This window comes from Amblyomma americanum, chromosome 3 (genome assembly GCF_052857255.1).
Source record: "Amblyomma americanum isolate KBUSLIRL-KWMA chromosome 3, ASM5285725v1, whole genome shotgun sequence".
NCBI classification, from domain to species: Eukaryota; Metazoa; Arthropoda; class Arachnida; order Ixodida; family Ixodidae; genus Amblyomma; species Amblyomma americanum.
This window is the reverse complement of record NC_135499.1, coordinates 67,661,622-67,688,614: the sequence shown is the minus strand read 5'-3', so window position 1 is coordinate 67,688,614 and position 26,993 is coordinate 67,661,622. Positions and strand designations below refer to the sequence as shown.

The window sequence follows — 26,993 nt, the reverse complement described above, 5'->3', positions numbered from 1 at the left end:
TTCATCTACATGTTAATGGATTAGGAGTTGGGGATTAAGGTTGTTCTTAAAACCGGCATGTAGTTTATTTATCACGGGGCCTGAACACTGCAATCATTAGTCACGGGACTTCGTATGGCGTCATATTACATCGTTGTCACGTTACCTGATATGAAGTTGACTCGGGACGTCACATGGCTCTGTTTTCTGCGGACACGTTTTGCGGACGTGACCTTGAAAGTGAGTCATAAAATGCTTCCGCATTAAAAGAGGTGACTGAACGCATGTTAAGCGATAGCTTCAGTGAAATATGCGCCGTGTTGGGGATGGAATGTATCTGAATGAGGAGGAGAAGCGATTTAGAAATTTGTGCTTAGAAAAAAGTGATTTATGAATTTCCTCAAGTAGAGCAGAAAGTACAGCTAGTTGGTATGACATTAACGAAAATACCAGGGCAGAGGCAAAGCAGGAAGGTAGTGCACAAGTCGAACCGCCTCTCTTTTTTACCCCGCTTTTGTCTGCGCTGTTCTATTCGCGAACGGTCCACAAACAAATATCCGCCTTTAGAAATGATCTGCATAATCCATGCTGCTCGCTATCTGTCTAGGTTGACCACTGATTTTTCACTCCATTGCTTGTTGAGGTGACCTCAGTTTTCTTTCAAACATCTTAGTTCATATCCATGTTTAAGACTTACACTCAAACACCTGAATGATTGAACCATAAAAAAATTCTTTTTGTTGAATATCTTTATGTCTGGCCATTGTTTTGCCTAAAAAGGCTCAATAACCTGCGACATGGAAAATTTATTGTTACCACTATAGAACATAATCTCTCATCTTGATGTGGTATTGTTATGAATGATGCCATGGACAAAGATTGATGTCATCTGCGAGGAACTGAACAGCCCCCGCGAAAAGCATTGATAATGCGTACTGTGAACATCAGTGCCATTCCATAAACCACCTCTATAATCAGTTTCCATAAAAGTTCATACTGACCAACTTGCCGTCCAGTTGAGTGGATGTGCGGAAAATCGCAAAAGAGGTACGACCTCCAGGAGTCAGTAGCTAAGAGTGGCCGTGCTGCCGCGTTCATTTTATAAGCTGTTGCATGCTTGGCGAACTCAGCGGTTCCATAATAACTTTTAGACGTAATCACGTGCCCATTTACAGTTTACAGTGGCCCAGGACGAGGTTATGAGAAAAGCAATGCCGATATCTCTGTCTAAGCACGGACATCTGAGTCGCGTCGTAATCAAAGTAATGAAGCACACAGATATAAAAACAAATTCCTCCGTCCTCTGGGTCTTAAATAAACACAGAAGCTGGGAAATGAGATCTACGCAATCAGCCGAAGAGGGTGAATTGAAAAAAGAGTTCATTCTTCGCCCCCAGCTGACGATTTTTTGGGATGTGTTCTTTGCTCTTACCTAGCATGGCGCAACCCAAAACTGCATTGTCAAAAGCGGATCACGCCGAAACCCAGTGGCGCGCCGTAGTTTGGATAAAGGTTCACACGAATGAGTTTCCATGGAACGTTACCAGAACTGCAGAGTTATGTTTCTAAAGAGAAATAATTATGCTAGCTCTAGCATATGCAAAGTTCGCGTTGGATCTTGTCTTGTGACGGAACATTGTGGGCGTTGCAAAATGCCCGCAGCCACTAACTCTCTTACTTCTATGACCAGTGAAACGGCATGTTGGCCACGCAATAGCCTGGGACAAATGCGCTAGGCCCTCAGCGCGCTAAAGTGCAGCAGTCAACAATTCGTATTACTTTTGCGCTTTTTGTGGTAACGCTAGATTATTATGCAGCAACAACTTTCTTCTTTACAAACATGCATCCTTCGAAACTCGCGAATCACCCAGTAGGTGTGCATTTGTAGCCTCGATATGCAGGCAAGAAAAAACACTGGCGACTCTGTTACAGCGTTGGCGCTCCCGAGATATTGGTGCGGACAGCAACAGCTCCTGAAGGAGCAGATTCACAATATGAGACCTACATTCTTTTACTGGGCACCTGTACCCTTCGGCAGGCCGTTGTGCCATATGTTGTGTGGGCAGAGCATTATAGTTCTTATATACCGTTAATCTGCCACCCTAAAGAATATATGCCTTCGGCGTGACGTGACGCGACACCGCCATTCCATTACCTTGAGTGGCTCAGTTACCTGATGCTTAAGGGCAAAGGAAACCCTTTGGGTGTTGCAAACAAGACACAAACGACCTTAGGCAACAAGTGGCTGCTAACAAATTAATGCACAGTCGAATGTTCCCAGGCGGCAAACACCTATTCCAAGGAAGTTATTTGGGCTCTGTACACATACTATACTCGTATCGCTGCAAAGGTTTAGCGTGAATCCTCAGTGCCAGCGATACGTGCAACGCATATTACATGCGACGTTTAATGCAAGGAAGCGACTCATGGGTTATGAGGTAAACCGTAGCGGAAGGTTCCCGATAAATTTCGACCACCAGGGATTTAAAACGTGCGCTGACGTCGCAGCGCATATCGATCGTACCCATTCTGATGAGATGTGTGCTCGCTGTCCCTGATGAGTAAATCCAAACCGCCTCCTGTGAGCAACTCGCCGGCCGGCAGACCAGCCCAGCCGAAGAAAACTTCGTTTTCTTCCACTACCACAAGAATTACCACGTGAAATGATACGAAATCAGAAGACGTGTTTGAAGTGGCTGCGCTGCAGATACCGGAGTTAAATTAGTGCGCTGGCACCAGAACAACCAAGCTCAGATTTCGGCGATGCTTGTTTGCCCGAAGCCTTTGGCAGGGGGGCCCACCTGACCACCGGGGCCGTGACCGACATGCCAGCTGGCTTTATGCGAGCTATGCAAAAAAAAACTTTATGGCAGAACAGTCTGTGACCGCCAGTGGGTTTCCAACCCGGCGGCGGTGCGAACAGATCAGCTTCGCTGGCCTCTGCAATAGACCACTACGTCACCTGCACTGCCGCAATCCAGCGTATTTACTGTTGTTGTTGTTGTTGTTGTTGTTAGCCTTTCACAAGATGGCACATACCCACACTGAACATCCGCCAAAAATCGGGAAGCAGAGGTTGCTTTTCCCCTGCACTCACTAAAGAAAAAAAAGCACACGGGAAAGCAACATCGGCGGTTTCTACCTACTGCGAGTATTTCGCGCTTTGCTTTTGATTTCGTCGTCTTCGTGAACTCCATCCATGCGCAATGGGTCCTGCTATCACACTGCTTTCTTAGACCGAGCATCGAACCGGAACCGAAGGACGAGCGCACCTAATTTGCATTTGGCTTAACCCCGCTAAATCATCCTCGGTCAGATTCAAGCTCCGCGTTCAGCTTGTGGCCCGCTTGGAGCCCTCCTCTGCTGCATGCTGACCTTTTCACAATGAACCTCTATATCTTACTTTGCCAGACCCTGGTAGGAGAGAAGGTGGGCAGATGGTTCTCCATAAGCAAAAAGTGAACAATGAAGGGGAAAGCCTCAGAGTGCTTGCCAACGTTAGGCAAGAGAACTCGTCTCCGACTCGGTAAAGTTCATCATTGGCGAGGTTTAAGTAGGGTCTCCACTCCGAGCAGGAAGACCCGGTGAGAGGAAGGAGGGTGTGAAGTGGGGAGGATGTTAAGATGAGAAGAGTGAATCTCGACCATACATGAATGGCTGCTAAAGATGATTAACCGGTTTACTTGCAAAACTGTGAAAAGAAAAGCGCCAGGTCAGCACGAAGCAATCCAGGGGTGCGCAGCGTGGATAGATAGCGAGCGTGGGCTTTACAACCTGTGTTCAGCAGCGACGAGTGGTTTGGTATGGCTGGTTGCCTTGACCTGAAAAAGAAAGAAATACACAGGGGCAAAAAAAAAGGAAATTGAAGGAAGAGTGGAAAATGGTGGGTGAGTACAGAGAAAACGAGAAAGGCAGGGGGGGGGGGGGGGGGGGGGGGGGGGGGGGAGGTGCTCAATAACCAGAAGATACGCCGTTGACAATGCAGGACGATGACAGCAATGCAGTTGATATTTCGGAATATCTAAATGAAAGTCACAGACAGGTTCTGAAGCGTTGAGTTAAATTCTGCCCAACTAACAATGTGTTCAACAGCAGCACATCGTACACAATGGTCAACCCATTCTTCTTTGTCGTGCAGGTTCTAGCTCCCTTGCTGCAAGTGCGCGCCCCGCGCACTTGCGCAGAAGATGGAATTGCCATACAGCACCTTGTCATCGACGTATTTACTCGAGACAATCTCTGCCCGTAGGCAACATCTTCCAGCCACTCATCGTGGCTTATACGCCTGCGCCGGCATCAGTGACATCGTATCATAGGCTTCATCAGCGGGTATAAGAAGCAGCAGCCTGACGTTGGTAATCATGGGCTCGGCAGCAGCACATCGGACACAATGGTCAACCAATTCTGGTTTGTCCTGCCGGTTAGTGCATACTTACATGCCAAAAGTTATCGCAGTGATGATCGTTTCCTACTGCTGCTGCCTTGCCCACTCAGTATGTGAAATTTACTTTTGGATTCGTGTTCAGGTATATTTGATTTTGAATTGCTGTAGCCTTTAATTTAGAAATATTGAGGCTCCTGCTGTTAATCATGCTACAAGTTTTTCCAAGCTATTGTCTTGCTTCATCTTACTGTAACTTTGTATAACAGCTGATGAATATTCTGTTGTAAGTGTTCTTGTGATTATTTTGGGGGTCTTAGTCATATAAAACTCCATAAAGAAGCAGCAGATGCCCCTCAAACCAATCATTTTCATTTGTCGTATTGTAATCAGTTGTCGTGCACTTCCTTGCAATGACCGCTTTGACACTGACTGCAGCGTCTTCATGATAGCTCATAGTTACTGAGTAAAATTTAAGGCCCCTTGAATGGAATTCATTTTTTTTTGCATTTCACTACTGTACAGTCCTTGCGTTGTTTGTCGGGATACCTTGTGTGTCAGTAACGTGTGGTTTTTCTGTGTCAGATCATGAACTTGGATTTGCATATGCTTGCATGAAGTGTATCGTTTTAAATTCAAAATTTCTTGGTCTTAATGCACACTCATCTTGCACCGATGCCATCTGCGGAAAGCGGGGTGTTGACATCCTGGCAGCACAGGGTTTCATTGGCAGGTGGCTGCCCGGTGCTGTGACCGAGGGGGCGGCCGAAAGAGGCTCTATGCCGAAGCATTTCAGCCACCTCAGTCGCACACTCTTTCTGAGGAGCCGCAAACTCTTTCGGGCTCGGCGCCACCTGATAACCCCTGTGCTGGTCAGCACTGTGCCCAGGCACGGCCTCAGCCTCCTGCACAGCGTCCCCGCCAGGCGCGGCCATCACCTCCTGCAGAGCGTCCCACCCAAACGCTGACCTTTCCCCTGCCCCCCCCCCCCCCTTGCAGCGTCCTCCGAACGCGCGGCCGCCCCACCCCGCACCCGTGCCACCTGGATGGCGCCCCACCCACGAGCGCCTGACAAATAAAAAGCCTGTGGAATAACATATCTTTTGGAAATTATTATTTGCTTGTTTCATTTGGTGGCTGCTGGAGATTAAGTAAAAAAATCTACAATAAATATTGTTTGCAAATCAAAATACATATTAATTGAAAAGACTGCATGCAGTTTTGAAAATTTTATGGGAGTTCGAACCAATTGCCTATACAGCTAGAAATCCCACGACATTAGAAACCACGGACGGGACCTCTAAATGCATGTGATAATTCTGCACCGGTGTCGGTAAATACTGGAAATGCCTGGAGGCAACCAAGCTATGACGGTATCCGAAAAGCCACTATTCGATCATATCGGGCCCAATATTTTCAGTGATGTTCGGGCCATTGTTGGCATTCAGATTGGCTGAACATCAACCCAATCTTGGCGGGAACGATTGGCCATGCTTGGAAAGAGTTGCGATCTGCCTAAACGCCAACGAAGGACCGATATTCGCGCCAATTTTCGCCAATGATATGCCATCGGTCAGCCGTTATTGGCGTGTTGTTTGGGTACCTTTCTGTTTTCACTGTGTATGTGAGGCCTTTTGTGGACTGGGACTGCACAGTTCATGCTCCATCTCCACTCCTCTTGCAGACGCAGTGATTTTCACGGCACATATGTGGTTCTTCTCGAACCGGCTCATCTTGCTCGTTCTCTTGCCTTTCACAATGTGTTCTCCTATCTTGATCAAATAGTCGTATGCCATGTTCATCAGTGCAGAGACGAGCCTGCTAACACGATGATTCTTCTTACCTTCCAGGAAACTGATTTAAAGTCCTGTGCATCCTTTCAAGATCCATGTTTGTGTTGATGACTAGCCCAGTTACAAAACTGCAGGCCCTCATCTCTAGGCGGTGAGCATAACTCCCTTTGAAGTAGTGAATCAACTACTGAAGCCTGGGGTCTTTGTTGGCCAAAAATTACTCGAGAAGCTCAGCCACCTCATCCTTTCTTTTTATCAGCGTAAACACAGCATAGCAAACATTTGCTGCTAGTTCTTTTCCTTTTTTCATCTCAGTAATCTTTCGCAAACAATTCTTATCCACATGCCATGTGTAGAGTAGTCGATGTTGAGGTGGGCCCATGTTTGTTGAACAGGCTTTGAACTATTCGGATGCATCATCTGTCATGAAAGATCTAGCTGACAGGGGCCCTGTGGAGGACTTCACATATTCAAGGAATGCTGTCAAGGTTTTCTCATCGTGCTGCAGATGAGCTAAGCCATAGGCAATCCTGCTTCATATTCATCCGGCACCAGAAGAGTCACCAATCCCAATTCGTACCCTGTTTTTCAACGAGTGGAATCAACACAGACTGTCCCTGTACCCAAAACCTTCAGCAGCTCTTCCTGCGGCTCCGTCATTAAGACAAGAGCAAATTTCTTTGCAGTGAAGGTATTCGTTAGGTCAACAATTCCCTGCTCTTAGTATCAGCTAACAACAGTTTGCCCTTGTTTGTCATGCCTTGAACCTAATTACACTCACAGCATCATTATCGTGACATCTTTCAAGAACTTTTAGGTTGTATTGCCGCTCTAGGTTGTGCCAATCCGTGCGATTTGTCAAATGCAGAGAACTTAGCTTGCTTGTCGCATATTCCCTTCTTTTCTTCAATATTGTCTTCACGGCCAACTCCTTTCGTAAGGCCATCTACAATGCTTGCCGTTTCCTTGTCAGTCATACTCAGGTTTGCATTATCTGCACTGTGCCCACAATGCGTCCTTTGGTACGAGACCTTGACAGTACCCTCTTCTCTGGCAACGATCATAAAAGAAAGGCATGTCTTGCCGCACATGGAGCTTCCCTGACCTTTCATCGCACAAGTCTTCTTGCCTCGACATGGTCGTGCCACTCCTGACCTGTTGCAAGTGCATTATGTCCTTGTACATCCATCGGTGAACTTGCACAGTTGGCGAGCTTCCTCCGGTCCTTTCCATTCATGGAACTCTGTAAATTGCATAAAGATACACTGTAGAAAATATTCCTTATAAGAGTACTAAAATTGAGGGCACTGAAGATCAGTGACAAATGAACAATGCTTGTGTGCTCATCAAGCATAGCTGTTTGAAAAACGCTGTGTCATATGCGTACCATGATTTCCTGTATAGAGTGCACACTGTACATGCCTAAAAGCTGAAACTTCGCACCTTGCAGAATATACGGCATTCAAATGCAAAATGCACCTATATCACGAAGGTTGGCGATACTTGCGCTATGCTTCGGTTGCATCACCTGCACGCGTGTTCGCTATGTGGCCCTAGTTACTATCTACATCCCACTTTAACGCAGAAGTCTGGGATTGGGTGGTGGGATCCTTGAATATCATCCCTTTGTGTGGTAGTTATTGGCTTGCGGATCCTTGCGCCCGATGATGAAAATTACAACAAAGATATTGAAGGCAATGATGAGTCTTTTTTAGCACAGAAACAAGCGATTTTTTTTTTACTTCAGCAATCCAGATCATATATGATCGGTGCTTGCGCATGCAATTTTTATAGGCGCATTGCACGCCTGGCCTACCGTGTTCTCTGCGCGGAATATACGCGTATGGACTGTGTACCAGAAATTATGACAATTATTGCTGCCAGAGCTAAGGTACGTTCACATATGCAAGAGTGACAAGCCATGCGGAAAAATTTCTGTTTCGATTTTCAAAGCCACGACTCGCACCGCACCACGCCCGATAAGCAATTCCAACTGAAGATCGTGCTTTGAAATCCATTGTAAACGGGTTGTTCGCAGAAATATAACCACGTACAGGTGCCTATGATCAGCCGCGCAAATATAAGTTTTTTTTGCAGTTGTCATATTATAAAAGCTTCTCGCAATGAACTAAAACAATTAAGGGGCTTAATTTTGCCGAAAGAAAATCCGCACAAAACCAAACTAATGCAGCAACGGGCTGTGGTGAACGATTGCGCGCAATATTTTTTCGCAGGTTAGTGAAACGAACAGTTTTGTTTTAAAGCACGACATTCGAATGAAAAGCCTTTATATGCCGTCAATTGTTGCGAAAGGTACGACCGTCGCTGCGAATAGGAGTTTTAGAGACTCTTGTTCGAAACTTCTGCACGAACAAAAAATAGGATTTTAGTCGAGCATTCTCTGGAACTGTCTGCGTGCAAAAAACGCAGAATAGAAGCAAAAATTGTAATGTGCATGCACTAGGTCAGATTCATTGTCCTAGAGCACTCAATCGCAAACGCAGTCACTCGACGCAGCGCTGATACACAGGCGTGGTCGACTATAGGTACCTCGCGTGGCGTTGCATGGATGGTGTTTAACCCCTGATGTTTTAAAAAGCTGTATCCGGTCCGCCAAGCAGTGACGGTTATCTAAATGCACAACAAAGCCCTCCGCTCGAGCGCACTACACGCGCATACGGGTGACTTAAATACTACACCAGGAGGCCAAAGAGCACAATACAGATTTTAAAGGAATAAAACTTGCGCAAAGGGATTGAAGAAGAAAGAGACGTCCTGTCCTCACGTCTATTTTTTCTTCAATTCCTTTGCGCAAGTTTTATTCTTTAATTGTGGTTCTGAATGAACTCGCCCAGACAAAAGTGCTTATTGAACAACACATAGCAAGGGTAAATATATATTTATAAATAAAATATGAGCAAATATATACGAGCTAGTCATCGCATGCGACATTTCCCCAAGCCAGTTGTGCGTCATATACGCGCTACCAGAAATCCGCGTGCGTCTATAGTCACGTGCGTACGTGTTCGACAACGTCATATGTCGTTCCTGGGCCCATGCAGTTTGGAAGCTAGCACAGCGCACTGCCAGCATGCCAGCCGCGCATACAGTCGAGAGCCGACTGTTCAGGCGACGCATGACGAATGATCGGCTGGGACAACAAAGCATATCATGTGACCATTATTTAAAATTCTCAGATCGCTGTCATTGGTGGATCGGCAACCATATGTAGTTTTTCGTTTTCAACGCTGTCCCTGTGTAGCACCCTGCAAAGTGCACACCCCTGCTGAGGCTCCGCCGACCACATTCACTGAGGGGAAATCACTCGCAACGGGCACCTACAATACTATATCTGAACTAATCGAAGCCCAACGAAGCAACCAGATACTTCGACTAACCCGCACCTCCTTCACCTGGCACCCGCTCACCTGCCCTCAACTATAATATCATCCCCCCTGACATCCAGGGCTAAGAGCGCATCAGACCTCAATCCAGAAATATGAAGCCCGAGATACTCGTTTGTGACCGCCTGTGCACAACCTCCATGGTTAATTACATGTGTCGGTGTTGTGTTGCAGACACCAGTTTTGAGTTTTATGTGTGTCCAGTAACCGCGATGCGAGCGCCAGCCAGTGTTGTGTGTGTGTGTGTGTGCGTGTGCATAGACATCACCCGTGAAACTCATTGTATTATGCCATCATCAGCCTTCATTCACACTTTCCTTTTCCTCCTCTTCCCTTTCCCCTGTTTGGAGTAGCAGGCCAGGGCCCTGTTACCACCGGCCGACCTCTCCGCCTTTCTTTCATTAAAATTCCCTTTCTTCTTCTTTTCCGAGCTACACAGGCACTGACGCCAGGCTCGAGCTGAATATTGTACAAAACACTACAGAGTCAGAGCTATCACCATCCTCGGGTACGCGGCTAGACACGCCCTACCGGGCTATTGTACCGCCGTCGCTGATTACAATGATAGCATCATCGGGGCCATAGTTACCCTCCACGAAAAAGCCCATACGGAGGCTGATGGCACGGTCATGGCCTTGGCGCTCATATACGCTACATAAGATTCCAACTTCATCGAAATCTTCATCGACTCCCAAGATGCACATCGTGAATATCTTAAAAGCATTATCACAGCAACCGCCCGACGCATTCTCGCATAAAGAAACACGCTTACCTAAAAGAAAACAACCACGTGGGTTCCTGAACATGCCTCGATTCCTGCTAATCAGCGCGTTCATGCGCTGGCCCGATAACTATAGCTCCGGACTCCGGAAGATCGGACGCCTGAACCCACGCAGGAAAGCACACACCTCAGGTCACATACCACCAAATACTCACACATTACATAAGCAGCCTCTTCCCCCTCCCCACCACCTCACTGTACACTAGGTTCAAATTACAGTGCTGTCTGGCGGCAACTGCGGACAGGCTGCTACACCTCACCCTACCTCCTTAATCGCTGCCACCCTATACTTTGAACATTCCTCTCTGCTCAACAAGCTGGGCGGCCAAGGCCACCCTCACACATTACCAAACATGGCTAGTAGATAGAGCATTCCGAGAAGCCCGGCTGCATGGAATCTTGCACAAGTAGAAACTCACCCTTGAGGACTTTCTGTTCTTTTCTTAAAATGAATTTGTTACCACCAGCACGCTTCAGCTTCCAATTTAGAAGCAGCGGCGAGCCGGCACAAAAGCATCCACTGCCGGCGTGCGCTTGGCAGGCGGCTAGCTGTAATTTAAATGTCGTATTTTTATTGTTTACTTTTCCTAGTCACGTTCACTCTGCAGGATAGATGGGAGAGCAGGACCAAGGGGGCGGGAAGACTCTTTTCGATTTGCATGCATGCATCCAGGAAGCACGTCTTTTTCAAGCACGGGTTTTACAGCGCCTCCTAGTTCGTTCTAACTGAGTATTGCGACAACAGCTTAGCTGTTCCATGTGTCTGAGAGCAGTTCCATATACCTAATCCGTATTTCGGGGCTAGTGTGGCTCTCGTTCTTAATAGCCGAGCTTTCATTATAACTGCGGCCATGATAAGTGGGCTCGAACATTACAAAACTATTATCAGCGAACGTTACATTAGGGCAAATACCCTACCATTTGTAGCAGGCTTCTGAATATGCGGCACTTCGCTCCACCTAATGTAGCTCCTTTAAATCACGTTTATCATTTCCTTGTTCGAAATAACTCGTGAAGAAAGTCCCGACCGGCAAACACCATTTCTACGCAATTTTTATTTCATATCCTAATTTATAAACAAATGAAGCCATTAAACAACTCCGCAAATTAAACTTCCGTACATTTAACTAAGGATCCCCTATAAAACACATTATTTCGTGTTTAATGTTTCCGGGCTGAAATTCCTATAATATCCTCTAAATTCATGTGATATTGGGCCGAAGTGAATAACCAACACGCAAAAATGCTGGATTTTTATACTGAGCATCGATAAATCATTTAATTGACAATTTCTAAATATATATACCTCGCTGGCTCCATTCCACACAAACATAACCCGCAAAGGGCGTATATTATCATCATCATCAGCCTGACTACACCCACTTTATAGCAAAGGCCTCCCCCATGACTTTCCATTAACCCTCTCCTTTGGCAGCTGCGGCCACGGGATCACCGCAAACTTCCTATCATCCACCCAAACAACCTCTTGCCGCCCTCTGCTACCTCTGCCTCCTCGTGGAACATACTCCGTTACCTTTAAAGACCAGCGGTTATCTAGCCTTCGCATTACGTGCCCTGTTCAAGTCCACATCTTCCTCTTGATTTCGAATAAGATTTTATTAACCCGGGTTTGTACCCTCACCCATTCTGCACGCTTCTGCTCTCTTAACGTTGCACCTGTCATTTTTCTTGCTATAGCACGCTGCGTTGCCCTTGACTTAAGCTGAACCCTTTGCCGTAGCCTTCACGTTTCTACCCCATAGGTGAGGTACAGCTGTTATAAACTTTTCTCTTGAGGAATATTGGTAAACTGCCATGCATGATCTCCAGAGAGTCGGCCATATTAGTTCGACCCCATTCCTATTCTTCTAGTCATTTCGCTCTCATAATCCGGCCCTAAGTAGACGTACTCCTTTACCACATCCAGCGCTTCGTTGCCAAATGTGAACTGTTGTTTCCTTGCTAGACTGTTCAACATTACTTTGCTTTTCTGCATGTTATTTTTTAGACACACCGTTCAGCTCTGCCTGTCTGACACATCGATCTTTATTTGCAGTGCACCTCCTGAGTGACTGAGTAAGGCAATGTAATCAGCGAATCGCAGAATATTAAGGTCTTCTCCGTCAACTTTTATTCCTAACAGTTCTTAATTCAGGCCTCGGAACACCCTCTCTAAACAGGCGGTCAATAACATTGGCGAGATCATGTCTTCTTTCCCGGCGCCCTTAATGGAATTTTTTGCTGGTTTATGATCCCTGCTTGACTGCTGAGGTTTCCACTGAGTTCAATGCTTTCTCGTAATAAATAAACGCATAGATTCATTGGCGTTAGTTATATCCTGCGCATTTTGCTGTCACCGGATTGACAGTGTGAATATGCATCCATTATGCTTCGAGTTTCTTTTCCGAGGACCTGCCTGATGTTTTGGTTGACTGGAATTTAATGTTGTCTCGATTTTATTGGCGATTACATTAGTAAATATCCTTGAGTCAACAGATAGCAAGCTGATCGCTCTTTAATTTTTCAAGTCCTTGACGTCTCCTCTCGTATGAATTAATATAATGTTAGCGTTCTTCAAAGGGTTTCGTACGCTGGATGTCATAAGACAATGCTAATGAAGGGTGACTAGTTTTACTCCGCCCTTAAACAGTTCTGCTGTCACCTTAACCTCACTAGCTGCTTTCCTACATTGCATTGCTCCTAAGGCTTTTATTTTCTCTTTCCTTACTGGCGGATGTCCCATTGGTGTGCGTTACGGCCTCTCAGATATATATTCTGATTTCATTGGCTGCTGTGTACATTTGTGTAGAATGCTTATGCTACTTTACCTACCTTATACATATTGCTAATTACATTGTGCTCTTTGGGTCTTAACGCATGATGATGGTGACGATGATTGTGAATTTTTATGGCGGAAGGGCACATGCGGCCAAAGCGCGCCATGGCACAAGTTATTATAGTTTGCTCAAGGTGGCGTCAAAGACATTTCCCAAGCATATTTCACCACGAATAAGCCGAGCACCAGGCCAGGGGAAGCTTGTACCAATTGATTTGCCGGTGGGTACCCTGTGGTCCTGGGGATCGAACCCCGCACCTCTCGCATATGGAGCGGATTTTCAACCACTAGGCCACCGCTTCGTTGAGCCCTAATGTGCTCGTTTCTAGCGTTTTTTGAATCTCCCCGATGTTGACCATAAAACGTATTGACAATAAAAGACTTCCCATCATACCTTGTCAAGCGTCCGCCTAAAAGTTGAACATAACCGCGAAATATCAGGAGATGGGCGCTTGCTAGGTCTAATAGTGAAAATCCAGAAGGATGCATGGTGGAATGAGCCGTTACACGGTCCTACGACCAATAGTTGGATTTAGGATGGCCGCCACCGTGGGGGTCTTTCTATTCTGTGAACACAGCAAATGCGAGAGGAAAAACATGAACAGTTTATTGCACATATGAAAGACCGGGTGATTAAAGCATGGCTGATCTTCGTCACCTAATCAGTCGAATAACTCTTCCGACTTGGAAAAGGCATCAGGTCCAAACATTCGTCTGTAAGGCCGCCGCGATCCTATAGGGCACGCATGGCGATCCTATTCACGCTAAGCGCTCATAGGCTGTTCCGTTCTTGCTTCCGTCCAGGCAAGTGGTAAGTGCTCTACTGCCTCTCTCATTCACGTTCTTATTATTTATTTGTTTATTTATTTACTCATTTACATATATTTTATATTTCAAAGACCCTGTGTATGGGGGCATTACATGAGGGGTGGGCATGACCGATTACAGGATGATGGCCTCGATCTTTTTCTTGAAATCGATGGGGTAGGTAAGGTGTGCGGCTTCTGGCGGCAGATCGTTGCAGTCCCGAAATAATTCTACAAAAAAATATTGTAAATGAGATGTTTGCAGGGGGAGGGTACATGGTCTTGTTGTGGTCAATGCGGCTGGAGAGACGATGTGCGGCTGATATGATTGGGGCTCCTAAATAGGAATGGGATAACTGATAGAGGAGGCATACTCGAAATACCTTTCTTCTCGTTTCAAGACTAGGCAAGGATGCTCTGAATTTTAGAGATTGCAAAATTGTATAATATGAGTAATCACATTAAATGACGGCGATAGTGCGATTTTTTTAATCTTCAAGCGTTAGTGAGAAGTTTGACTGATGAGGGTCGCATACTCCCGAAGCGAATTATAATTTAGGTAAGATGAAAGTTTTGCAAGCTAATAATTTGAAATAGGGGTAAAAAAACGAAGACTGCGACGTAAAAAGCCAAGCTTGCGGTTACCGCCATTAAATTTGTTCGTGATATCTGAAGACCAATATTAGGGTAGAAGTTAAAGCAATGCCCAAATACTTACAGATAAGAACGGAAGACACCTCTGGACGAAAAGGAACATATTTAGACGGAATGTGGGATTGCCTGCGATAAAAAGAAATCATACATGTTTTAGCAATATTGTGGGACATGAAGCAATGCTTCCACCAAGGCTCGATTCGGGTCAGATCTTTTTGAAGGGTGTCGGCGTCAGTGCCTGCAGAAATCGGGCGGTACATTACGCAATCATCAGCGAATAGCTTGGTGTTAGCGCTAACCTTAGAAGGAAGATCTTTAATGTAAATGAGAAAAACAAGGATCCTAGCTAGCCCTGTTCCTTGGGGTATACCTGAAGTAACCGGAGAAGAGAGGAGGACGATTTTTTAGCGCAGACGAATTGCCCTCTCTAACTAAAAATTATTGAAGTCATTTCATTACCAAATGATTAAGGTTTAGACGCGAGAGTTTTCTTAGAAATCTTTTGTGCGGCAGTTTATCGAATGCTTTTTCAAAGTCAAGGAAGACCACGTCAACATGAATGTTTAAGTAGAGATGCTAACTAAGGTCGTTGATGAAAGGGGCTAGTTGGGAATCACAGGAAGGTCCTTTTAAGAAACCATGTTGGGTAGAGTGAAAAGATTGACCGAGTCCAGAAATTTGATGATGTAAGAATACATAACATGTTCCATTAGTTTCGAACAAATTCTTGTGAGGGAAATAGTACGGTAGTTTTTACATGAAAAAGATGAACCTTCTTTGGGTACTGGGATGATCTTACCTTCTTTTCAGTCTTATCGGAACATACCTGATCATAAAAATGTTTAAAAAGTGGCACAAGATGACACTTGGTATTACACTAGATGACACTTAGTATTATATGACACTTAGTATGTTCTTAGTATTTTAGGACCTTCGAGTTTAAGCAATCAATACCAGATGACAATGACATTTTCAATGATTCGATTAGTTTCATAATTCCACTAGGATCGAACCAAAATGTCTGGCATACCGAAGTGATCAAAGGCAGGGAAGTATGGTAATTCGCCGTCAGATTCTCTAGTAAAGGATAGGCAGAAAAGGAATTCAGAGTGCTACAGACATCATGTTTCGGTATGATAATGTTGTCATCGTTGTGTAATGTTAGCGGCTTGTGGAGAGTACGGTTAATAGTTTTTTCAAACTTGTTAGAGTTGGTGCGTAGCATAGACGGTATCACTGATGAAAAAAAAAGGAAGGCTTGGTTTGGCTTCCTAAACATTGGAATGTTTTTTTTCTGTAGACTTATACCTTTTCCACGTGCAAGCGGTATTCAGGCGTTTGGCGGTCCGAAAAAGTCTTGTCTATTTGTTGTTGAGGCGCTTCAGTTCGTGGTTGTACCACGGTGGAGATCACTTTTCGGTGATGGTGATAGTAGGGATGAGCTTATCTATCATTTGTCGCATTTTGTGTTGGTGCATTGGATACAAAACACATTTGAGTAGAATCTTCGGCTACTTCAACTATCTTACCGATACTGCACTATCAATAAGATAGTTGAAGTAGCCGAAGAGTTTTATACAAATGTGTTAATGTCATTAGCATGCTAATGACATAACTATCTTTCTCTCTAAGCGCATAGATTTGTTTGTTACCTATGGTTTGTTTTCTCTTCACAGCTTTTAGGCTACCTGAGTTCTTTAAATAATGCTCGACTTTCTCCATGTTTAACTTCTTTATGTCGGCTAACTTAGGCTCATTTGTTAACTTTGATCTCTCTAACAGTTCTGTTCTTTACGTAGGGTTAGTCGCTTGCATGCTTTGGTGCTCCTTAATCAGATTTTTCGCCTCCTGAGATAGTATGCCGGTATCCTGTCGAACCATCCTACCACCCACTTCTACGGCGGGCTCCGTAATGATAGCAGTGAGATTATATTCATTCTTTCTTAATCAACATCGTCTTCCTCAGTTAAAGCCGAATATCTGATCTGCAGCAATATCCTGAATTCCTCTACTTTCCCTCTAACTGCGAACTCGTTAATAGGCCTCGGCTTCAAGAGCTTGTTCCATTCGCTCTTCAAGTCTAAGCAAATTCTAGACCTTAACATTAGGTAGTCGCTGCAGCGCACCTTTCCGACGACCTCCACATCCTGCACAATGCGAAGGTGAGCGGATAATATAGAGTCGATTTCATTTTTAGTCTCACCATTGGGGCTCTTCCACGTTCACTTCCTATTCTTTCATTTCCAGAAGAAGGCAATCATGATCCGTAAATTATTCCTCTCTGTAAATCTTACCGATAACTCCCCATATGTTATTCCTGGAGCGTATGCCTTAGTGTCCCACCGCGTGGTCATCATGGTTGGATGTAGGCGCTTGGGCCTGCACCACCTTCAGCTTGTACCTGTTATTAAGCCGAATTAGGATAGGTGCCACCTCCTCGTTAATATCATAGAAATATTCTATGTTGCCAGCTATATCCTGATTGATGAGGAATCCCACACCTAGTTCTCATCTGTCCTATAATCCACGATAGCAAAGTACGTGCCCGCCCTTTATTACTGTATAGGCCTCATCCGTCCTCTTAACATAACTATGACATCCCAATTAATACCCGCCGCTTCCTCGAACAGCACTCCCACGCGTTAGCCTCACTGGATAAGGTTGTAGCGTCAAGCGTTGCCAGGTTCAGTTTTCAATGGCGACCTGTTCGAAGCCAGCGTTTCTTTGCACCCTCCGGTACGTCACAGGTCTGGCCGCCGTCGTGGTCAGTTGCTCCGCAGCCGCTTGGGACTGAGGGCCCAGGGTTAAATTTAAAATAAAGGTAAAAGGGATTAAAACGGGCATATAATATAGAGGGTTAAAAGGGTATATTGTAGCTATAAGCAGAAAGTAAACGTATTACACTTTATTCGTAGGCGCTCTTCACATGTTTCCTTCCGGCATGGCAGTGCACGGGTCCAATGTTGTGTTTTGGAGTTCCGTAACTTCATTTTCGCCATGCTCTCCTGTTGCGAATAGAAACTGTCCCACTATTGCAGGCAGAAAAGCAAAGCAGTACCAAGTGGTCGAAGCAGACGGAGCCAATTACGTTAAAGATCGGGCGCAACTACACGCGTTCGAAGCTTGCGCAGGCAGCCGGCGGTCGTTTCCATAGTTATCAGTGAAGACACGCGCGCCACCCGTCAGCATCATAGAAAGGTGGCACGCAGGTGCTACCGGCGCAGCCCAGCCGGTCCGCAGATCTCTCTCTTTCTCTCTAGCCACCATGCCCTATATAAAAACTTTGCCAAAACTTGAAGTATTCTGCAGAATTCCAGCAAGAAAAGCGCCTTCCCTGCTTGGATGTCCCGGTACAGTGAAAAGGCAACCACCTTTCCTTGTCTGTGCATAAAAAGCCTATGCACACCGATGGATGGCTGGATTTTGATTCAAATCATCCGGTTGCGCACAAAGCCTCCATCGTCACCTCGCTCACTAAACACGCGACATGCGTGTGCAAGGCGAAAGAAGGTTTGCGAAATGTATTTTGAAAAAGTGTGTCGGAAACTTTCAGCTAAAGCTTATCTAGCAACTTCGCAACGAAGGTACAAGACCAAATCACACGTTTGCCACCGCTGACCTTAGAAGTTTTCCAGCACGGGCAGTAGTTCCATAAGTGCAGGGCATCAGCCAAGCTTTTTCTCGTGTCTTTTCGAGATGTGGACCGAGCGTGCACCAAGCGTCGCCGAAGAAGCTGAGGAACAACTAAAAAACGCAAGTCACCAGGTGAGCGCTTTTTAGGGGTTATGTACAAGACATCCTGCCTGCACCGTAATCATGTTTTCATCGGTGGCACGGGAAAATTCTCGAGACACATAAAGGATCATCAGCGTGTTCTGAAAACGACAAGCATGGGACAAAAGTGCTTGCGGGCCACGCACACATTGGTCGCCAGAATGACTGGCCTGTCTTACCCAAAGAAAGGAACCTGACGACGCTCCTTCTGGAGAACGTCTAATCATCCATACAGTCTAAGAAACTTCAAGCAAGATTGTAGGCCCTATGTCAAGCATCTACGCCCGATCATTACCTCATATTATTCGTAGCTAAATCAGCCACTGCTCCTATTCTGCTCATCATGAATTAGAATCCCATGCGGGTTGTGAAACGTCTTTTCCTTTTTCGACTATAGTCAGCGCCTGCTTCTTTTCAACAGGTTTGGAGGACTTTCTGTTTCACTCCATATATGTTTTGCTGTGACACGCGGTTCGCTTCCGTATCTTCCGTATCTTCCAAAAAAGCGTTATTGAAATACAGCGCTTGTTGCGTCTTTGTCTCGTTTCCCGTTCTGCGCTGTTAACTTCGTTACGGGAAACCACCATGGTCAAGGTGGTCCTATAGCAAAGGTAAAGGCGACGCTTAGCCGTATGTGGCCAAGAATGCCGGCGCTGGACCGCCGGTGGCATCACAGTGGTGCCACAGGAAGGTGGCACCACTGCGATGTCATGAACGGTCACGCACACAGTCGTAGTAAATCAACAGCGGTAGTGTTTGGGATAGTTGGCTAACTACGTTTATATCGTGAAAGCGCTCGAAAAGAACAAGGACGCAGAACGGCACCGACATACAGTGAAAACAGGCGCACTATGTGTCCGTCTCTTTCTGTGTCCTTGCTAAACAGTCGTAGTTACGTAGTAAGTACGACGATATGCCAGATCAGCTGTCTTACCCCTCATTCTAGTTGGATTTTGAGGGTTAGTTGCTTAAAACCGCGGTCATGCACAAAGTCAGAGCAGAAAGGGGATAAAATGAGGTGTCTTCGCATGGTGCTAACGCGCAGTTTTGAGAGAAACGCATTTCAGGTATGATTACGAAATTGCGGTGTCGATGCTGTGTATTGTAATGATTATTTTCGCGGTGTATTCCGCTGTCTCCTTATTACTGACAGCAGTCACCTATACCAGCCAATGTTGAGGCCAGAAAACGTTTACATGAATCAAGCGATGGCGGTCGCCGCTTCAGAGATTAGGGTGGCCAAATTAAGATAACCAAATAAACCCTTAACAAATACTGCTCTCCAGAGGTAGACTGTAGATTCAAGAGTGTAGCGCCACTGCTTCAGCATGCGCAAAGTTGTAGAAGCACGTTGAGCGGGAGCGGAACAGAACCGGTCAGGTTCTCTGCTTGAACAGCTGCCATGTTCTTGAGCACCTTGCTGCATGACTCACCACCTTTTTATATGACCCGCGTCAGCAATAATAAATGTGGTGGTTCAGCATCACATACCATTGTGAGCCTCAAGAGGAACACAGTTCGGTTTGCCATCAAGTTCGTCTGCTTTTTCTTTCGTGATATCCCTGCAACGTTCCCGCTGGCGTGTATGACCGATAATATTTTCCGAAAGGAAAACGAAAAGAAAACGCGAAAATAGCTTTCATTGTGTCAATCGATTCGAGTGCTTTACTTGCAGAGGCTCTCCCAGAGATAGGTGTTCTCCACACAATATCACAATGCGTCTTCTATCAGCGACTTCAATCGATAAGATGATTCCACTCCGTGATGTTTTCTTTTTTCGCTTTGTTTCTGCCTCATTTTCTGAGGTTTTTGCCCGCTTGCAATGGTAGGCGTTGTATCACTGTCAGGTATTTTTCTTGTCATTTCTATTATTCGTAACATAATGACACTCGCACACAGCTACACTATTTCTGCTTTTCGGCGCGTTTGTGACAAAGCAGCGCAATAAAAATAATTGCTTAGCCTACGTAAACCGCTCTTTTCTCATTGCAAGAAGCTGAATTAGTGATTTAGTGTCTACCTGAACGGACAAATTTGCTCATACAGCATCGCTGTCAACTGCGGTTCAAAGCTCGGCGGCCGATTGCGGTGCGAGACGACGACGCGATCTGACGCCTCGCCATCTTTCTCACCATTGCGCCGGTGCATGTGCTAACAGCAGAAGGTGGTGCTTCTCTAAAGCGACCACAGGTACTCTTTGACAGCGCTCAGCCTCCAGAGAAGCGGTATGCTGCGGCGCTGTCTGGCGTAGAGGCTATGAATGACGTGGGAAAAAGAGTCTGCGTTCATCTTCAGCTCAGTTATTGAAATTGGTCGTAAAGGAGGTGACCTCGTGAATGACGCCTTGCGGCGTAGCCGTGCTGTGAGCATCAGTCGAGTGTGGTACGCTTCAAGAATATTAGCTTGTAAGCAAAATTATTTTCTCTTACATATGAAATCAAATGAAATCAAATTTTAGTTTCTTCAAGTTTCTTGCATGGCACAAGAAACTTCCGGCCACTTCTACTCGCATTACTCTTGTGTGAACATAAAGTTTTAGAACATGTTATATAAACACAACATGTCAGTTTATGAAGCTAACGACTTCTTTACTCTAACGCCACAACACGGCTTCCGGGCGCAATTTTTCTACCGAAATTAAGCACCTACTTTTGCTAAAGTGTATGCAGCCGTCGACTCCGAACGAGTAACTGATTCTATACCTTCACTTCTCTTAAACATACTAAGTAGCCTTCACCTTAAGCTTGACCTGCGTAATTTAATCCGTGTCTACTTTAATAACTTCGGCCAATTAGACTCTGTTAATAACCATGGCTCTTCTGTCCAACTGACCAGTGCACTCAGGTGTCTCTGAAATGTCAGTCCTTAGAGGATTATTAAGTATGAAATGCTTTTATTGCAGGAATTCGTTTAACGGCTACATTTCACCCTTCCTTGTCCACAGATCTTTATCCGTTCGTCCGTCCAGCCGTTCACACCACGAGAAAACTGAAGTAAAGAAAACACGTGTTTCTAAAAACTGGTGCTAATTTTGTACGCAATGAAGCACTAGAATGAAAACAAAGCTTTATATAAAAGAAACCGTAAGAGAGGTAAATTTCATCCCCTTATGGATGCACGAGATCCTCAAGAGACGACAAAAGAGAGACTCCTTAAAACCGTTTTAGCTTTTTTGCGGCATCGCCGGCAACGAAGACGCTGACGACCTCGCGACCGCTGCACACCAACTACCTGCCAGCGATCTGCCCCTTGCGCTGCAGGATGTGCGTGCGGCCATCCACGACCATCTCCGAAAGCAGCACCCCGACCCACGCAACGCGGGAGGTGAGCGCATCGACAGTGTCACCGGCTGTCGCGCACATACACGGTCACAACGTGCAATGATCCTCCGCGCGCGCATTGGCTGCGTGTGGCCCGGGGTACGACGGGTGCGTCACGGAATCGCGACGGGTGATGTGTGTGACGGATGCGGTGCAGTGGAAACACTAGAACACCTGCTCCTTCACTGTGCCGCGTTCGCCGTTGCTCGTCGCGATATGCTCGCGGCCTATAGGGCACAGAGCATACTACCAGACTCCATCAAGACGCTATTGTGGCCGCAGAGCAGTGCGCGCACTCGTGAGCGAACTTTAGTGAGCCTCTGTGCATTCCTCGAACACACGGGCTTGACGTCCCGTCTGTTCTCCGTCAGGTAGTTACACGCAGTGACCGAACGCTCAGCGAGTTCTACCTTGAACGATTAATAACTGGACGCCCCACTCCAGTTGTAACCAACACAGTGTTGTGCGCGTGTGTGATTTAATACCTCTAAAATGAACTTATCACGCGCACCACCTGGACACATTTCTTATTGTGTGTATAGTTTGTACATATTACTTCTCCCCCTATCCTCTCTTCCTGTCCCCTTACCTCTTTCATTTCATTTCTTCATTCTGCCTGCGCTCCTTTATTTCCGCTGCCCCAGCTCAGGTGCTTCAGTATCGATGGCAGATGCCGGGGCTAGCAAAAATCTTTTCCTTCCTTTTTACTATTATTTTTAATAAAACCACTACTACCACCTTTTAGTCTTTTTGAACCACCCAGAATGTCTTTGTTTGCGTTCTGTCTGGCGTACGAGCGCACGTTCGTAGCCTCCCTTGCACTTGCTCCTGTCCGCGCTAGCTCGTGCTTGTAGTGTTCTCGCTCGCTCTCTTCGTGTGTTGCACTTTTTGGGTGTAGTTGCCTCGTCGCGTCCAGAAAATCTCTGTAATTATGCTTCTGCCAACACTAACCTCCACGTTATTTGCAGCTGTCTGTCCAGTCTCACCTGGAACGCAGGACACCATTGGAAAGTATTGAAAGTAAACGCATGCTTGAGTCACGACGCCGAGGACAGGCGAGGATTCTAAGTAGGCACGTCCTATATACGTCATCGCTGCTGCTGCTTGAGTTATTTCAAGTTAAATAATGAAAAGAGTAAAAAAGGTTGGTTGAGTGACAACTTCTCTTGTGCTGTTTATTGAGTGTGTATGAGATGAAAACATTCAGGAGCAGGAATGCATTCCTGCAATCAAGTAATCTAGCAACCATCCGAACAGCGTCCTAAGCTGAAGGGAAACATGCAGCTGTGGCAAAATAATATGAACCTGAGAGTGGTTAATACATGAAGTCAAACATGTCCGACACATTCAGAGAGCGATTAGAACAGCCGGAAACATACACAGGTCGGCCTCGCTTTCCGGTGCTTTATGCTAATGGACCGTCACCATATTTAATGCAAAGGCACTACTTCTGAAGATCTAACCAGCTTACCGAGTTTATGCGAAGATTGACATTGAAGGCGACCTTGAAGAAACCTTAAATAAATGAAACAAATATAGTAGCCACTGGGAATTGAATACGCGACTGCGCGAACAGATCAGCTTCACTGGCCACTGCACGAGAACACCATGCTATTGCCTAAGTTTTTTTCATTATTGCATAGAAATAGTGCCGAAAAGAAAACTCCTAGCATGCTTATGCCACAAAACACCAGCCCACCATACCCCTGCAAAACCCCACCTTCCGAAACATCAAAAGTCTGGGAGGCACACACCTGCATCCAGATAGGGGAGCCAGCTAGGCGGCTCTTGGATGGCAGCATATACTCCCCGCTCCAAAGCGCATTGTTCACGAAACAAAGATTTCGACGACCGTGGTGACTCGGCGTGGCGGTCCATCATGCGGCTCTTCCAGAGGCTAAATCGTCCCAGCAACATAAATAGACCATATGACACAACACAGTTTTGCTCCACACGCAAAAAAAACGGATACTGTAGGGTGATGTCAATGCCCTTCTGGATTATTAGTTGTAATACGTCCCAGAAGAACATAGCATAAGTGCACAGGATAAAACAATGGCTCATTGTCTCTGGTGTATTGCACAATCGGCAATTCACCATCCATGGCGCAAGCACCTCTTTAGCATGAAGCCATGCCTTCACAGGCAGCGTGGATTTGTGCAGTTTAAAGAAGAATGTTTCTGCAGCAGAAGAAAACCACATTCTCCTAACACGTTCTAAAACACGGCTCTCAAAGAACTACAGAAAAGGTTGGCGATACAACAGCACAAGCAAAAAATACTGTGTAATTGTCTGAGTTATCTGCCTTCTGGAGAGGCTATACAGGTAGTGTAAAGAAAAGCGTACAGTGAGGAAATTGAAGGTGTCAGCAACTTCTATAAGGAATCCCCATAAAGGCCCCTCACGAGTGTGTCCAGTCGGTGTGAATACGAAAGGCTAATGAGCACTGAGACGCCTAATAAGCACAGCTGCTAAAAAAGGGTGGTTTACCGATTTGAAAAAGGAAACGCGAAACAAGCTCATGCACGAATAAGTGAACGGGGCCTATTCCACCAGACTGTAGAGAAAAAAATGGGTTATCGCGACGCATGGGTTTTCATTGGGAACCTCAACTGTTGCATTTGTTGAAGAGGAACCCCTAGGTAGTGAGGGGTCCCGTAGTACCAGCTTATTCCAGCATAATCACTTGGCGTCCTCCCCAAAGACCAAACCAAAACCCCTTGAATTTATCTAAATGAAGAGCCGCACCTGATACCTCACAAAACTGTTCAGTCAAATGTAATGACTCACGCACACTCTCTTTGTCAGAACAAACGAGGGCGGCATCATCTGCATAGGCTAAAATCTTAATTTCACAATGGCCAGGGAGAAACCACCGATAGTCGCGCTGTTAATAGTACCGAAGAAAAGGGGTTCAAGATGTAGGGCAAAGATGTGCCATCGCCTCAGCCGATCTCGCCTCGTGTTAAACTGCAACACAATATCGCATTCTTCTTCTTCTTCTTCTTCGTCTCCTCAAGTAATATGGCAAATCGCATTGTGCATTGCACATCGTCTTCTTCGTCAACTTATAATACTGTGTTGTGCATTGGGTCTAATGGCATACAGACAGCTAAGGCCATCATGCGCCAAGAAAAGGTATCGAAAACTTCTAAGCAGAATTTTATACAAATGTGAAAAGTGGTCGGTGCTGTACATGCCCTAACACGCTAGTGTTACTATCCAGTGATGCCCAAGGAAAGATCTCCAAAATGGAAACTAGTAAAAGCTTTGAACAAATCGGGTAAGCTCTGTAACCATCCTTGCCTCCGCAAGGAAGTCGAGTAACTCGAAAAAATCGAATAACTAATCGAATTAAGGCCTCCGCCTTCTTCTCAGAATTGCGAAATTGGATTAGGTGTGGTTAAAACGTGTTTTCTAATAAATTGCCTTTTTATTATCAAATCTATACCTTCATTAGAACACCTGCTCTCTTTAAAAACTTAAAAACTGAAATGTCAACAAGTGCATCTTTCCCCAGGAATAATGTTGGGCGGAATGGTATGTGTTCGTTGTAAAAAAACTGAAAAATGCTTCTTCCTCAGTGTTTCGCATTTCCTGCATGAAAATAAAACATGGTTTACCGTTAGCTCATCTTCGCATAATTCACATTGGGGCTTGCCTTGTTTTGTCAGCAAGAAATGGTGTGTGAGGTGTGTGTCCGGTACGAAGACGGCAGATAATCTTTGAATCATTCCTGATGGGTGTAGGACTCCCACTCACTTAAAACTGGTTTTACTAAGTGTAATTTGTTATTTGCTTCATTGTCACAGGCGGACTTCCATTCTTTACTTACTTTAGAACGTACTAAGTTAATTCAATCTTGAAAGAGAATATTTACTTTTTTATTTGCTTGTCACGAGCTTGAGCAGCGCAGAGGTCTGCTCTTCCGTTGCCTTCAGTTCCCACATGGCTCGGTACACAGAGGATTTTATGTTTTGTCCTTGAGCTGTGGCTATTTTAATGCTGTGTATGGGATGTCACCAAGATCGGAGTGATTGCATTTCTAGAGTACAGAGCTGTATGTAAACTGACGGAGTCTGTGTAAACAATACTGTTTTTGAGCTTCTCGTTTAAAATTTTTTCTCATGGCTACGCGCACAGCGTAACATTCGGCTGTGAAGAAAGATGCGTGTGGGAGTCTAATTAATTTCTTCTCATTCCTTCGTACTACTGCACTTCCAACGTAAGCATTCGCTTTTGAACCATCATTATAAAAGTCAGTGAAACCACTGTATTTTCCTCGAGTGCAAGAAATTCTTCTATTATATGTTGTTGGGGAGTTTGTGTTTTTACAGAACTGTGTAAGAGTGAAATCACAAAAGGCAGGAAAACTGTACCATGGAGGCAGTGGGTCTCGTCTTCGAGCAATGCGCAGTAGTGTATCTAGTACACCAAAGTTTTGCTACATCTCTTCAAAACGCAAGAGGATTGGCCCGATCGCTAGCGGTTTGTTGTTAAACGGTTTACTGGATGGGCACTTTGTGACAATGGGGTGACATAGGTGTTCACTTCACTTCACTTTATTATCTTAAAGGCCCCCGGGATTGAGGGTGTTACATAAGGGGTGGGTTACATGTATATATCAGATTTAATAAACAAAGAAAACACGTAAGATACATAAATTATTCCCTGTTAAATATTGTCGCTAAACAATTCACAAGTGTTGATGGACAGGTGATTGCGGCGATGCCGTGTGGAAGGCTGTTCCAGTCCGTGGCTGAATGTGGAAACAATGACGATGCAAATGTAGTAGTGCGCGCACGAGGCCGGGCGACTTGAAGGGGATGACCAATGCGGAAGGAAATGCGTGCGGGCGGATTGATGTAGGGCGGATGACGAAGTGAACTGTAATAAAATTTATGAAACAAGTACATACTAGTGATACGACGCCTACAAGCTAGAGATGTTAAGCCTGCCTCCGCTTTTAATGGTGATATACTAACATTATATGAATAGCACGAATATATGAATCTTGTGGCTTGACTTTGTTCTGATTCTAGAGAATTGGTTAGATAATTTTGGTGAGGTATCCAAACAGCAGAGGCGTATTCTAATTAGGGACGGACAAGTGATATGTAGGCAGGTAATTTTACGTTTTGTGGTGCATGGCTTAGATGTCATTTTAAGAATCCAAGGCTTCTGTTAGCGGATAATATGACTTTTGTCACATGCGCGCTCCAGGTTAGATCATTGGACAATATTACGCCGAGGTGTTTATAAGTC

General features: G+C 45.4%; 1 protein-coding gene across 1 annotated transcript in view; it reads right to left on the bottom strand.

Annotated features, from left to right (window-relative positions):
- Nucleotides 1-2,577, bottom strand: part of LOC144123026 (uncharacterized) — a 253,091-nt gene extending 250,514 nt beyond the window's left edge. Inside the window, exon 1 of the mRNA XM_077655952.1 lies at nucleotides 2,504-2,577. Within this exon, the coding sequence (XP_077512078.1) occupies nucleotides 2,504-2,507 (4 nt within the window). The 5' untranslated portion in view covers nucleotides 2,508-2,577. The remainder of the gene's footprint in view (nucleotides 1-2,503) is intronic.
- Between the last annotated feature and the right edge of the window lie 24,416 nt (nucleotides 2,578-26,993).